Source organism: Centropristis striata, chromosome 7 (genome assembly GCF_030273125.1).
Source record: "Centropristis striata isolate RG_2023a ecotype Rhode Island chromosome 7, C.striata_1.0, whole genome shotgun sequence".
NCBI classification, from domain to species: Eukaryota; Metazoa; Chordata; class Actinopteri; order Perciformes; family Serranidae; genus Centropristis; species Centropristis striata.
The window spans coordinates 11,136,305-11,152,093 of NC_081523.1; the positions used below are offsets into that span (position 1 = coordinate 11,136,305).

General features: G+C 38.9%; 1 protein-coding gene across 1 annotated transcript; it reads right to left on the reverse strand.

The window, feature by feature from the left end:
- Positions 1 to 1,587: 1,587 nt before the first annotated feature.
- On the reverse strand, positions 1,588 to 15,254 carry ube3b (ubiquitin protein ligase E3B). The gene is made up of 27 exons (XM_059336510.1): positions 14,800 to 15,254; positions 14,479 to 14,647; positions 14,177 to 14,294; positions 13,707 to 13,766; positions 13,510 to 13,614; positions 13,323 to 13,419; positions 13,133 to 13,218; positions 12,902 to 12,984; positions 12,083 to 12,188; positions 11,859 to 11,979; positions 11,146 to 11,323; positions 9,600 to 9,766; positions 9,304 to 9,471; positions 8,955 to 9,126; positions 8,743 to 8,861; positions 8,546 to 8,660; positions 7,402 to 7,501; positions 7,201 to 7,320; positions 6,454 to 6,630; positions 6,251 to 6,361; positions 6,007 to 6,144; positions 5,353 to 5,418; positions 4,616 to 4,674; positions 4,309 to 4,491; positions 3,425 to 3,536; positions 3,240 to 3,332; positions 1,588 to 2,664 (listed from the first exon to the last, which is right to left on the reverse strand). Exons 2-27 carry the CDS (start codon positions 14,637 to 14,639, stop codon positions 2,473 to 2,475), a joined length of 3,207 nt encoding a protein of 1,068 aa, XP_059192493.1. The 5' UTR covers positions 14,640 to 14,647; positions 14,800 to 15,254; the 3' UTR covers positions 1,588 to 2,472.
- Positions 15,255 to 15,789: the final 535 nt, after the last annotated feature.

Genomic DNA, 15,789 nt, shown 5'->3' on the forward strand with positions numbered 1-15,789 from the left:
TCTCTGCCAGAATCATTTTTCTTACTCTAACTTTTCCTTTCATAAGTTTAAGTTTGTGCACTTCAGCCTTTTGTGGCCGAAATGAGTATTACAAAAACAAACATGTCTTGTAATATTTAATGATCCTGACAAACATTTTTTTTTTAAAGTAGGGATGTTAATAATTAACAGTAACAGTTAATCAATAAAGAAAAGTTTCACCCTAACTAACCCAAAAAATTACCTTAAAAGGAACTTAAAAAGATTATCCTGGCATAACCCCTTTTCCACAGGAGAAAACAATCTGGATCAGACAGAAAAAAGATCACCAAAACATTTTTTTTAACTCAATAGGTTCCATAACAGTCAGTCTCAGACACTTTAAAAAGAGATGAAAACTTTCACAGGAACAGTGGGAACATTTCCAGGATGATTTTTATTATTATTGTACTAAAAGAGCGGATAGTCAAAGGTCAGCAGTCCACTGGTACACTTAAAGTCTAGCCTACTCTTGACATCATTTTAAAACAGATGAGTGACCTCATCACGAGACAGACAAGCTTGTGAGGTATCGTTCATCTTGCTCGCATACTAACACACACTCAAGTGTAGCATGTCGTGTAAATCCATTCGCAGTGTTTCCTCTTCTTGCTGGAATAGATTAAAAGGAGGAGTTCCTCCTGGCTGATTTGTCAGATCTGAAAATATTTTAATCTCATTAGTAGACTGCAGGTAAGTTTGATACAACCAGTGTTATATACAATTATAATCACTGTTTTGTTGTTTTCACACAGGTTAATGGCCATGATAATACTAGTAAGAAACATGGCAATAATAACCAGTATGTAATATAGCTTGAGTTACTTATTAACAGGTATCCATACTCATTCATGACAGAAAACATTTTTGCATAATAAAAAGAACTTGGAAAAGATTCGATATTTTCTTTTGAAGCCTTTCTTTTAAAAGCTGCGGCCCTCTTTCTGGTACTTCATTAGCTTTAAGATGTATTTGAACCCTGTGTAAAGTAATATTTAGGCTGTTAAGATAACATTAACCCTCACATTCCTCCCCCCCAACAGTCTGCAGAAAGGGTGTGCAACATTTCCATCCAAGGGAACATCGAATCAAGCAGTCACATTTGGTTGACGAACCAGTCCATGACATCATGTTGAGAGGTCCTCAAACCTCGAAATTATTTTTTTCCACATGGCTTAAAAAGTCCACAGAGATCAGAGGGCATCATGGTAAACACCTCCTTGGTTTTTGTTGGTTGGGTTTCTGAGCTTTTTTTGTTAGTAGGAGCAGAGAATGTCCAGGTACATAGCCCCCGTTTCTATGGCTTGTTTCCGACGTACGTGGTTATTGGTTTCAACTGAAAAACAGTTAGACATGTGAGAGCAGAGGGGGGGGTGGCATTACATGAGGCACTCAGCGTTATTCAAAGGTGTAGTGAGAAATCGTCAGTTTTACTAGTACTAAGTACAAGGAGTTACATCGTTGATTAACTTTACTCATTTTTTTGGAGTGGAGGTCAAGCACAGATGTGTGACAATGAACAGCTGTGTCTGTTTCACTGGGCGGATACAAATTAGTGCCCAAACATTTCCAGTTTATTTTTAATTCAAAATGAAAATGCTACAGCAAGGAGATCTTTTCTAAATCAAACAAACAGCAGATCAGATTTTTTTTTTTTTTTCGTGTCAAGAAATTCTGCTGCGTCACCAGAACTGACGCAGATTTCAACATAAAAAAAACAAAACAGAACATCTCTTTTAGGTGACTGCAGCCAGCGTCTTGTAGTGGGGAGAAATGGAGTTTATTTTAAATGATTTTTCCTCGAAATGGGACGTAATGTAATCAACACAGGATCACTGCTGTGCACCACTCCTCCTCCTCCTCCTCCTTCCATGGAGGCTGAACACAAGACATTGATTTGTCTTCCATTTATAAAAGATGCATTATGTTCAGCAAAACATTTTAAGACTGATCCAGTATCAGCTCAAAGTTGCTTGGATAATGGAGTCCGAGCTTGTAAGTATGTTAACAATGCATCGCTTGGTTTCACTGGAGTGCGTCAACCACATGTCTAATGGCTTGCATTGCATCTGTATTGCTTTCCAGTTCGCTTAAAATGGGAGTGTTAGATCCGAGCAGGATTCTGTTAAGCCTGAGAAACAGAAATCTATCCATCGTGTTTCATCAAGTTAAATACACGACATATTGAATTTTGGGAGTGGCAAAGGGAGATGCTAAAAATTGGATTGTGCTGCAGAAACTGCATCCCCTTTAATATGAGGGCGTGGGCTGAAGGAGAGCATCCAGTTTTCAAAAGAAACAAAAGAAGAGTTTGTAGGTCCTTCGTCATTCCCCCTTCTGTTTAGGTGATGCCCCTTTGACATGACAGGCTCCAGATCGGGTATGTGGAGCCCCCTGCTCGGCTCAGGCTGCTGAACACAACCCTCCTGTGAAGATTGTCCCGGTGCGACTGAGTTAGGAGAGCTCGAAGCCGGTGTTCATACTGATAGCGTAGCGCAACTTGTCGCGCAAGATGCTCTTCTTGCTGTAGTTGGGCAACTTGAGCAGGTTGAAGCATGTCGATGAAGTGGGTAGTCGACCACCAGGTTCTTTCTTGCGGATTGTGAAAAAGCCCCTCAGAACACTGCCGAGGGTGTCTCCGGTGTCCTGGACACAAGAAATGCTCCATTAGTTTAAAAGTAACACATGGGTGCACGATAACTTTTAACACTGTTTATTAAGTCGTGATGATGTTAGAGAGATAGATCATTATTATAGTTATTATTTATTTGATAATTTTGTTAGGGAAATTATTTCTTTTGAAAGCTTCTGCTGAGGAGACCTTGAATATCAATCAATTTAGAATGTTTATACAACATCACTTTATTTTGAAAGGGTGTATTGCAAATAGAAATTTTGACACTAAAAATATTTGAAAAGGTGAAAAAGGCTGGTTAGAAGTTTGCATTTAATTAAAACCAACATTAATCATTGCTTTTTGTGATTATCCTGAGGGGTTTTTTTTAATCTAATTTTCTAATGTTTTGTCGCTTATTGTGGTTAGTAAGTCTGCTTATTTATGTTGTGTTTGTGTTTATCAGAGAGCATCTGTTTGATTTTGTTGTTTTTCTTGTCTGTCTTAGTTTGAGTGTGGTGCTGTGTTTTGTTTTGTTTTGTGTTTGTTTGTTTGGTATGTCATGTTTTTGTAATAAGAGGTTTTCAGGCTGCATCGATATTCTTACCTGATCATCTGAAACTTCCACACATCGGATGGAGAAAGGTGGCTTGAGGTAGGCGAAACCTAGAAGAGGCGGCCTGGAGCAGCTGGTAACAAACTATCAAAACAGACAAGAATAAATGAGACAACGGTAAACCACTTGGGGTAGAAATGAACAGCTTTTGGCTGTGACAGCTGCAAAGACTTTACTTTAAGGAACATAGCCCTCTCCTCCGCAGTGAAGTCACTGGACAGGATGTCCCACAGCCAGATGATGACACGATGGCTGCTGTGAAAGCCTCCATAGTACACTGTGTGTTTCCTAAGACAGAGAGGAAAGACAACAAGGATAAGTATCTCACATGTTCACAGGAAGGGTTGATGAAGAGAAAATCTGTTGCACATTTAACAAAGTGTTTAAAAAGAAACATCTTGCTAGATTTAGGACACATTTAGTTTAACTGTTGTAGTGGCACAGCAATGCTGTGTTCCAATCCCCATACTTCCCGTACTTACTATACTTAGTTTGAGTACGCAGGGTGTTCCGATTCCGATTGCGGCGAAAAGAAGTGTACCTAAAGGACCCGGATGTTGCCCTCATAATGGTCAAAACGCTGAGTGTGGAACAATGTACACTATACGCACTCAACGGCCGCCATCTTGTCTACGTAGCGGAAGAGGCGGAGCCAGGCAGAGCCGCTCAGCTCGAAAAAAATGCTTGTAATGGCGGCCAAAACAACAGCGGAGCACTGTCTGTCAACATCAGGAGGAGTTAGTAACGTTGCTGACGACGCCGGCGCATTCTCCACATTTGCTGCATTAATGCAGCCATATTGACAAAGGTTAAACAACATAAAGGGTACATTTTTCGCCTTTCAAAGCAGGAAGTTTTTTGCGGGTGACGAGCCGCGGCGGCTGTCGCGAGCATAATTTCCGGTAAGTGCACCACGGAGTATTAGATTTGGAACAACACTCACCTGCTGAAATCTGCGTACTTAGTAAGTGCGGATAGTGTACTGCGTTTAAGTGTACTCATGGAAGTATGGGTATTGGAACACAGCACAAGTAACAGGGATATTTTGAAAGTCACATACTTGAGGTCATCAAGATCAATCTCAGCATTGTCTCCCGAGACAAGACGCTGGACCTCAGGCGTGGAGAACATGTGCAGCCACTCTGGGTTGATGATGCTGCGGAAGCCCCGAATGAAAGCTGCTGTTTGCTCCTTTATCTGCGTGTGCATGCGGAAGTGAGCCATGAGGTGGATGTAGCTGATCCTGCAGGAGATGGTGGAGTTTAAGTACAGTGATTTCTATTGCTTAGACAACAATCAGATAACATAATAAGTTTAAAACAGGTCTGAACCCTGTTATTTTTTCAATTGGATATGAATTTACATACTTGTTTTCATTAGTGACTGGCATGGTTTTCCCTCCAGGTATCAACTCATGACAGACAAGCTGTAAAGGAACAGAAAAAGTAGCTTTTACCTTGTGAATTTCATTCATTTAACTAGACCATCTTCCACATTCAGGAACTTCTACAGCGACATAGTTGGGAGTGGTGAAAACAGCTGAGAGAATCATCAGGACTCCACTCCAGTCTCTGCAGAGCATTTACAACTGCAGAGTCCACAGGAGAGCTGCCTCCATCATCTGAGACACCAACCACCCCCGACATGGACTATTCACACTTCTGCCATCAGGCCGGAGTTACAGAAGCGTGAAATGCAGGACGACCAGGCTCAAGAACTCATTCTTCCCCACTGCCATCAGACTCCACAATAGCTAACTATCTATTATTTGCACAACCTCTTGGTCAACAACTTACTGTTACCTCACATCTGACTTGCACTATTGCATGGCATACTGCACAGCTTGCACTTTAAAGACTATTTATACCTGTATCTGCCTCTCTCTTGCAAAACCGTATATTTACATGCATGTATATTCTTTGTATATTTGCACATATTGTTCTTTTTCTATTCTATTTTTTATTTTTTTATTTTATTCCTCTTACTTCTGTCTTCTCTGGCATCCGACAGACAGCAAATTAAGATTTTTATTATGCAAGGAAACATGTTTCTATTGTGCATATGACAATAAACTTTGAATTGAATTGACATTTTCTGTTCTTACCTGCCCCATAACATCCTCATCATAGGACAACGTCAGACCCAGATCCCCGACATCTCCATCATAGCGCTTAAGAAATAAGGAAAAAATACATATTTGGAATAAGTTATACTGTAAAGAAAGGCTGGTAAAAACAGTGGAAATATTTAATCAAATTAAGGAGATGAACTAAATGGTCCCCTTCCCAACACGAATACTCACATGCATACACACACACACAGATTCATGAACACGCATACATGCACCACCGCTTATTTTTTCCTGATATTATTATCTTTTTTTGTTTTTTTTTGTTTTCTGTCATTAGTTTGTTGTTTATTTCTTTTCTTGGAGATCCTCATTTGGGGAATACCAGTTTGCCTTGTATATATGTTTGTCTGTTTACCCTATGTTTTTGTTATTTACTTTCTGAATATATACCTTGAAAAAAAGGGGGGAAAAAATGCAAGGTACAATATTGTAAAGAAAACGAAATGACTCATTATGTTTGTGAAAGTAAGAAGCCTTGCATAAAGTATTAAAAAAAAGGAAATTAAAAGGTATAATATGCAACTTTTGCCCGCATTAAAATGTTAAAAACAAAGAAACAAACAAAATGAACGATGTGAGACGAAAATGGCATAAATTCATAAAGAAATACGTGTAATTCCAACCAACCTTGATGGAAGTGAGGTTCTTGTAAAACTCAGAGTCCAGAGATGGCAGCTCATCGATGGAGCTGTAGAACGTGCTGTGGTGGTGACCCAAGACTTGACTGAGGAAGAAGGAGGCAAAAGGGACGTCCACAACGATGCCCTGAGCAGACAGACGTTACAGTTACACACTCAGCCAAAGTTACTTTAACAGTGTTCAGACCGAGATCAACATTTGAGGGCATTTTTTTCATAAAGAATAAATATACCTCATATATGGCTTTCCCAAGCATCTTCCCCACAAACTCAAACAGCTGCAAATGGTTCTCATGGATGTAAGATGTGGGTGAAGGATACAGCCTTTCGTTTCCACTCGTAGTCTACAGGAAATAAATATCATACAAAATGGTAAAATCAATGTCAGCAGCAAGAGTGTGCTCATTAAAAAAGCCTTTATATCTGCCTGACTTACCTTGAACAGGTTGAGAGCAGGATTGAACACTTTCTTAATGATCTCCTCTAGAAACTCTTTGAACACACCATCCTGATCGATACCGGCCTCGTCTACTCCCAGATCGTTGACAAACTTCACACGGATGACGCCTTTTATGGAATTTGCAGGTAATCTGCGGAGCTGGTCATATCCATCCTTCAGAAAGGGAAATATTAAATGTTACTATTGAACAACGGACAAAGACATTTTTTGTTCTGTCTGATCTGTCTGTAACGATTTTGCTTTTAAATAATTTAAAAAGTGGTTTAAAATAAGCTTTCAATTTTGATCATCATCGACAGATTTCTCTGGCGTAGTGTATGTCGGAATATTATATCACCAAATGAAAAGTCTCAGGCTATAAATAAATATGTTTTCATGTACAATTAGGACCCATGCACAGGCTTGGTTGACAGACTAAATGTATAAATCAAAAATTGTATTATTTTAATTTTTAAAAATTCAATATTTTTTGTAAATTATTTCAGAGAGTGAAACTCGTATATTATATAGATTCATTACACAGAGTGAAATATTTCAAGCCTGTATTTCTTGTAATTTAGATGATCCTGGTTTATTATTTTAATTTTTAAAAATTCAATATTTTTTGTCAATTATTTCAGAGAGTGAAACTTGTATATTATATAGATTCATTACACAGAGTGAAATATTTCAAGCCTGTATTTCTTGTAATTTAGATGATTCTGAGTCTTGTCAACTCCATACCTCCAACATCCGTGAGCGACGAATGGTAATATGGGTGACATGTGGTGAAGCGGAGCTCGTTTCGACCAGTCCTAAACTTTCTTTTTCCTTTGTAACGATGTTCCTGAACAGCAGCACCCTCTAAAATGAGAGGGGAAGTAATTATACAACTGAAAATAAATTTGACGTTCTATCTTTAAAATAAATATCCTTTTTACTCACGTTTTTATGTGGAATGACATGTGGGATGTATTGCAGTAAAAGCTGGGCTCTTTTCTTGCCTTTCTCCAGCTCTTGGAACAACAGGCTGGGCTTCAGGTCCCTGAACGCAACACCACAAAGATGTCAAGTCGAACTTTTAAATGTGATATACAGTATCATAAGAGTCAATGAATTGCTGTTAGAGTCACCTTATATATAATGTTACTTCTATTTAAATGTGATATACAAAGCTTAAATGTGATATGCATAGATAGATAGATAGATAGATAGATAGATAGATAGATAGATAGATAGATAGATAGATAGATAGATAGATAGATAGATAGATAGATAGATAGATAGATAGATAGATAGATAGATAGATAGATAGATAGATAGATAGATAGATAGACAGACAGACAGACAGACAGACAGACAGACAGACAGACAGACAGACAGACAGACAGACAGACAGACAGACAGACAGACAGACAGACAGACAGATAGATAGATAGATAGATAGATAGATAGATAGATAGATAGATAGATAGACAACTTTATTCATCCCCGAAGGCAAATTCGGTTGTCACAGCAGTTCGGTATTCAAGTACAATAAAATACAATAGAATAAAATACTGAGGTAGCATAAATAAAAACAACAATAGAGAAAAACACAGAATAGAACAAGAATAAGGACACTTAAGAAGTTAAAAAGAAGAACATCAGTTGGTAGGATGGTTGGCAGATGATGGTAATAATTAAACTGGTGATATGATATGATGGCAACAATGCTAAAGTGACTAGACGGTATATAATAATAATAATAATAATAATAGTACAGTATGTAATATATATAATATAATATGTAATAATAGATAACAATATAAAAATAAAATGAAAAATATAAATAAAGTAATAATAAGTAAAATAATATGATATATTATAATAACAATAGTAATAATAATAATAATAATAATAATAATAATAATAATAAATAAATAAGGCCGGTATAATAATAATAGTAGTATATTACAGTAAATAGTAATAATAGTAATGGCAGCAACAGTATATATAATAATAATAACAGTAATAATATAAATAGCAAAGCAGAAAAAGAAGGCAGATGTTTTTAGGATATTAACTTCTGTTCAGTGTTTGTATTTACTTGCGTAGCCAGTGGTCATCAGGGGTGAATCGCCGCCTGCAGTCCCGCTCATACAGCACCATCAACCAGCCGTGCACGCTGTGGAACAACTCCAGTTTCTCTCCCTTTGCATTTTCTATCAATCACAAAATAACAGTGATATATCAATCACACGCCATCATCATAACTGTCAAGATTCAGTAAGGTCACACACTCACCTAAGATGCCATCCCATATCATCTTGTACACAAATGTGTTGAGAAATGAAGAGATAGTGAGGAGTTCCTCGATCTTGAAAGATGTTTGTTCTTCATAGACTTCAATGTCATCCAGAATTCTGTAACACATAAACAGATTTTGTCATAAAATGTTGCTGTCACACTGGGCATCTTTTGCACAACACGGTAAAAAAAAAAGTTAGTGAAATTACGTGATGAGGTGCCGTGAGCAGTCGCAGAAGAGCATGAGCATCGCCAGCAGCTGCTTGGACTCTTCGGTGTCATTGTTCAGACACTCCATGAAGAGTTTGAGACCTCCCTGAGGCCCGAGCTCACAGATGAAGGCCCATAGTTTGGGCAAAAGGTCATCAAGGTGTGTTAAACCTGCAGAGAATGCACAGTGACGGACTTCAGAATAAACCTTCCAGGAAACTGGAAGTTCCAGTTTGTGTGACATAAAAAAGTAAGACTTTGCAATTTTTTTAACCTGGGATGAAGGGGAAAACAAGAAACAAACGTGTTTTCATATTTTAACATGATTTTGTTTTTTCTGGTACTGACCGGTGAGTATCTGAAGTCGTATTTGCGTTAGTGTAGACAGAGCGGTCTGGTAGAGCACACAGATGCTGCACACCTTCTGAACTTCAGCAGAGTCGACTCGCTTCCCTCCGACCGGTTTCAGGATGTTCCGTACAGAAGCAGACTTCTGAAATGCTCGCTTGAAGAGATCTGTCAAAGCACAGACACAAAACACCGGGGATGCAAAGAACCTTCAAGGACCTGTTCAAACTTTTTAAAAAACTCAGCAGATCGTGTTTGTCTTATAATGTCACAGTGGGTCTTTGTTTATAACTCACTTTTAACTGGTAGATTGTTTTGTGATGTGCTCGGCTGTGGGGGTGGGGGTGTGGGCTCCTGACTCTCCAGCTTTTTAGAGAGGACGTCACTGAAGAGTGTCCGGATGACAGAAACACCCCACAGGTACTGAAGCTGTCTGGTGACCAGCGGCATGGACTCATTCAGACTACAGAGAACAGGAGGCAGAGGGGAGAAAAAGTCATGTATACTATCTGGCATTCTTTTTTATAATAAAGAAAAGTTAGACACTACTTAAAGCCAAACTTCAATTTGCAAAAAGTACACAAATCATTTTACTTTGACTTTCTGAAACCCAGAACTGTCCAGTGAAAAATTCTTGTTTTTTAAATAAAATTTGCCAAAATAACAGCAATTATCAGAGCCAGAAAGCATAAAAATAGAAAATATTGTTGGATTTCAAATTTCGGGTGGCCCTTGAAGAAATCTTGTTTGACTAATGATTACATCAGGAAAATAACCACATCTAAGCTTTAAAAAGTGATATTTTATTAGAACCGCTTCATTCTACAGGTTTCATTTAAAAATTCAACAATAATAAACTGTTTGCACTAACAGTTTGCACTAACCAGATCCAAATAAAATGTTTTGCATTGAAGTGCAAACCTTTCCTTAGTTTGTACATTTTGGGTAGCCTGGCTAACACCAGACTAATCTCAAATGAGATTTAGTCTGGAAACCAGCCGTTCACTTCTCCGTAGAGGAGGCGTGGTTTACGATCCTCCAGAGCCGTTTATTGGACGCTTAAAATGTCTATCAAAAGTGTCTGTAGGTAGCTCTTAGCCAATCAGATCAGTTATACCAGATGACGTAGTAGAGCAACAGAAATGGATGTTTGTTGTGTGTGTGTCTGTGAGAGAGTGTTGCTTGGTGCTTTGCTTCTCCAGTTCTCGCTTTCTGCAAGATTATTTATTTTCACGCTTTATTCCCCCTCATGTCATTCAGCCACACACATCCACTGATTTTATGGGCAATAAACAAGCTGCTGCTGGGTCTCTGGGGGCTCCGCTGTCCCGCGGCTCGTAGCCAGATCACCGGCGTTACGGTAGCGCCGGTGATTAGCGCCGCTAGCGGCTAATAGCCCCGCTACCGTAACATCTGGCTACGAGCCGGGGGACAGCGGAGCCGCCGAGAGACCTTTCGCCTTTCAACTTTCGCTCTAAACTATTTAAAACACCGTCTACAGCTAAAGAGAGTTTCGCGTCTGCTGCAGCCATGTTGGATCCGTAAGAAAACTACAAAACTACAAGCTTCCAAGTGCCGAGTAGTACGCGTCATCGTCTTGCCGTCCCTCCCCGTTCTGTGATTGGATCCCTAAAACAGGGCGAAGAAACGGCCCTGGTTGCCAGACTGGATGGAGGTTTGAAATGAAATTCGAGCGCGCAAGGCAGTCTGGGTATACCCAGGCTACATTTTGGGTCTACTGGAAACCACATTTCTATTATCTCTAGTAAATATTAAATATTATCTTCTAGTAAATATTAAGTTATTGGATTCATTCAAGCAAATACAAAGTATACCACTGACCCGTAGTCTACGGTTTGGGAGAACCAGCCCAGGACAGGGTGCCAGTGGGTAAGGTTGGACTTCTTTTGGGATACATATCTCTGGCAGTAGGACAGCATGTCAGTCAGGTCCTTTACAAAATGGTTGGCCTCCTCTTCAAGGACTTTCTCAGTAAGGAAGCCCAAATGAATCAGGTTGCCTATCAAACATGAGAAAGATGAAGTCATTAACAGTCCACAGGACACGAATACTTTACGAATACTTTACTTTTGGATAGGGACAGTGCACATTAATGAACATCGATAAACATCTTTGTAAATATGCCGGATTATAGCAAGGCTGCTAGTTTGCATCCGTAGTCCCTAAAAAATAAATACAAATATAAAAGACAGCAGGTACATAGGTAAGATACAAATAGAGGAGACAACACACATACAACACAACACAACACAACACATAGCAGACCCAGACAGGATATAACTATGCAATAAAGAGTAATGTTTAAGTCGTCTCAAGTCCAGTTAGTGGTCACACTTTTGATGTGATTTGAGCCATTGTTTCAGATTTCCATTAAAGGAAGAGTAAGTGGGACATTCCCTTATTGTGGAGGGAAGACTGTTCCAAATGCCCCCCCCCACAACAGATAACACAGTCACACAGACACACAATGATTCTCTCAACAGTGCACAACCAGATTACATAGATGAAGCACATAATTATCCAAAATACTATACCAAGTAAGCAGAGTGTGTGGCTCCCCTCAAGACACACACAGATGTCCAGACATTGTTCTTCACGGCTGAGAAACAGGATGAACTTCCGCAGCAGGTCATGCGTCTGGATGGTGGTCATGCACTGTTGAGACGGAGCAGATATGATCTTAAACTCTGATAGATTAAACTATTATATACAGAACCACAATACAACAACAACATGTGATGTATGACGTGGCTTTTACCTCTGGAGTAAGCACATTGAGGTGGGATACGACGGCTGGAACTGACATGATGTGAAGGAGGAATGATCGGAGCAGGTTATCTGAGAAGTGAGCAGCAGTGACCGGCCTGAAAAATATTAGATTTAGTTCGACCTATTCCGAAATACATCTCATACAGCTCTAAATGCTGCAATGGGTATCAGCCGTGACGCAAGGCTATGCACCAGCCTAACATTATCATATCTTTTATTACATTATTTATGCAACATAGGAACAACAACAAGAACAACACATGTCACTCACTACCTGATCCATACATCCTGATCAATAGAAATAAGAGAGAAGTAAGATGGCTCAGTTGTTAGTTACTTCCATTACTGGCTGCAAAAAAAAATCTATTGCTTCATCGTAAATTGATAATGGAAGTAGCTTATGATTTCCTTCTCCTCTGTTAAGAGTTGCAGAGATGCAGAACTGATCAGGTGAGTTTAATGTTAGTCTGAGCTAGCAAAATGTCAGCAATCTGGCAATATCTAACACTGTGAAATCCCAATGGATTAACCTGAGCCCGGCCATTATACAATGACAGCAATCATATCACATCCATTAAGGGTTAGTAGTGTACAGCTTTTGAAAATTAATAATAATATGAATCATTTTTGAACGCACTGGTATCATAGCAGCACGCAGTATCAGCTAATACGCAAGTTCAGGTATCTAATCTATAAATTTAGTTAAAAAGACACCCTGTAAATAAAACATGCCTCCCCTTTCTGTATTTAATCTATTAACATGTTTAAAGAACAGTTATAACCATCAAATTAGCAGCTCTGAGCTCACCTTAATGACAAAGTGAAGATAGCTGTTAGAGTGCCTTTGGAGAGAGATGGTTTAGTGCGAGCCAAGCCATTGGTCAGCAAGATCTAGAGAAGAAAAGTAAAGATATCACACAATGTACATCTTTATTAAAATGACAGTTGGCACTGAAGAAGAAAATAGGTGCCTCATTATCTAAATCTAACATCTAAATATCTTTTGATAAAACTGAAAGAGTAAGCTTTAACTCTGAACCTGCAGCATTGAATAGAATCCCTTTTGATTGAGATGGCCCATGATGTTTTCACAAAACCTCGTCAAAGCAGGTCTGAGGGCTTCTCCTAAAATAATGAAGGGAGAGTCTTGTATTTCTTTGCAAAAAGCGTGGACAGAAATAACAAAACGTATGTTTATAATAATGACATCTGCTTGACGTGAGACTCACCCTTGCCCCTTGCTATCCGCCAAGTTGAAGTGTCCGTGAAGGTCATCAGCATGGTGAGGTACAGCTTTACCAATTTATTGTCCTGAAGTATGTCAGGCTGCATATGACAAAACAAACAGTGATATGTACAATTAAAGTCATAAAATAATTATCAAAACACATTTTGTAGCTCAGAAGTGAGAATAACCTTTAAATTTTTCAGCAGCTGACAGCAGGTCCACAGCACGTCTTTTATCTGTTTGAGCCAGGGAATGGTGAGGTCTTTGGAGAGAGCCAAAGAAACATACCAAACCTGAGGGCCAAATGTGAGAACAGTCACTGAGACAAAAATCACATTTAAACAATCTTTGGAATGTGGATGGTATAAGCATGATGCACACTCACTTTGGGTTCATTTTCAACCTCCATGCTGGCAAGGATTGCATGACAGAGCTTCTCGAACCTCTGTGTAATGTGCAAAATAATAGTTATTTTAATCACACGGTTCCAGACAAGTGCATTAACTGCTGTTATGTTTACAGCTGTCTCTCACAAGTTTCCACAAAGGATTAACATAAGTCAAACTCAACTCCCTTGTACCACCTGTGTACGAACAATTATTAGACTCCGGTTTTAGAAATAGCTTTGTCCGCTTGGTGTTTGTTGTTTTCACGTTTTTCCCCCAAACATAGCAAAATGTAAATAAAAGAGAAAATACATGCAGACAGCATCCCTGCAGATACAGACACCACCTAACATTTGTAGCAGTGTGTGTGAGAGAAATAACTTTAGTATGAGCCTAGTCATGTTTGTTAGGAAAATCTTGCAAAGTGTACCCTTCAATGTATTGATCTAAACAGAATGCTGCAACTCACCATCTTATCCTCTTGGCAATATACGAATAGTAATTTCCGAGCTATTTTGAAAACAGAAAGTGCATTTCTTTTTGATGTCCCTGTTTCAGAGACTTGGAAATAGTCATCAACCTCTTTCCTGTAGAGACACAGAAAGAAATTATTGAGCCAATTGGTACAATAACATGAAAATAGATATTTATTATTTCACTAATAAAATGATTAAGCGCGTCTGGCACATTCTTAGCAAATATACTGAATTCAAAGCATTTTTAAATCACAGGTGGCTAGTTAAATCTGCAATTAATTAGATTGGAGACTACCGGATTTGCTTCTGGAGTCTGCAGCGACAGAGAAATCTCCTGACCAGGGCCTGGATGTGGGTTGCTGCTTTCTCCTTGTCCTTATGTCCTTTCCTTTCCTCCCTGGCCTGCCTGGCTTTATCCAGGAACTCGGCCTTGGAGCTTTGAGGTACACTAAACATTGTGCACCCTGGAAAAGAAGATTAATCCATTTACTCTAAGGTGATCACCCGCATGCTTGTACTAACAACTTGACAGTTTCTTCAGAACACATATCTGCGCGTTAAGAACATTGTGGCTCTCAGTATCCCAGCAACTGCACATCATCACAAGTGAACTTACCGTCGATATTCCTCAATTGAAGATTTTATCTGGCCTTCAGGCTCACCTGGCGCTATACCTCCTCAGTCATTTGGTTGTCCTTGAGACCCGAGCAGGAGGTAAGCCAAACGAAAGACGAAGACTAACTTGCCATCTCTGGAGCAGCGGGCGACACAGGAAAGATGGAGCTGCGATAGTTAGCACACAGGGCTAGTCCGCCGCTGGTCGGCTTGATACTGTCTCACGGAGATTTTTTTTCACATTCATTTAGCGATATCTATCATCTTTGCAAGGTTAGGTTTGATCCTGTATCAATGACACCCGCAAAAACACGGGGGACATACCGTTTCGAAATGTAAACAATGAGACGGGATCCGTACATTGACTGCAGCCATTAATCCCGTGTGTCGCACTAAATGCGTCCGGGTAGTGTTTGCCTATATGTATAAATCGTTATATGAGAGTATTCATTGATTTAAAAAAAGTCTTACATCTGACTAACTACATTTTTCTATGTTGCTACAACAACAACTTTGTATTTTATTCATATTACTATATGGATAAAGCTTTCGTCCAGTGCGTTGGGTGGGTGACGGGGGGGACTGTTTTTACTGTTACTCCTTCAGCAACGGAAATGTGCAGGCTAAGGCTACTGTAATTAAAGCTACGCTCTTCAGTATAAAAGTAAATAAGTAGAAAGTGGGCATGAATTAAGTGCTGCATTGTTACTTATGTCACATTTTGAACACTGTAGCTCTCTGTTACGTTTAACAAAATAATGTTGGTGTCTCTTTTTTTTAAATCTTTATTTTATTTATATCAAACATCAATACAATGCACAGTTACAAAGAAGAAACGAGTTACAGAAAGATAAACAATGCAAAAAATAAAATAGAAGTAAATAATATTTTTTTTAAATAACATAGAAGAATAATTAAATGGAAAAGAATGAAACAAAAACAAACAAATAAATAATAAAATAAACAGATGCAATATTACATGTTAAAGACA

Excerpts from the sequence above, each read along its gene's own strand:
- ube3b (XM_059336510.1), bottom strand. The coding sequence starts at position 14,639 with ATGTTTAGTGTACCTCAAAGCTCCAAGGCCGAGTTCCTGGATAAAGCC. Across the intron at positions 11,980-12,082 it reads TCAATGTGCTTACTCCAGAG|TGCATGACCACCATCCAGAC; the intron begins GTAAAAGCCACG and ends CCGTCTCAACAG. Across the intron at positions 5,419-6,006 it reads AGAACCTCACTTCCATCAAG|CGCTATGATGGAGATGTCGG; the intron begins GTTGGTTGGAAT and ends TTATTTCTTAAG.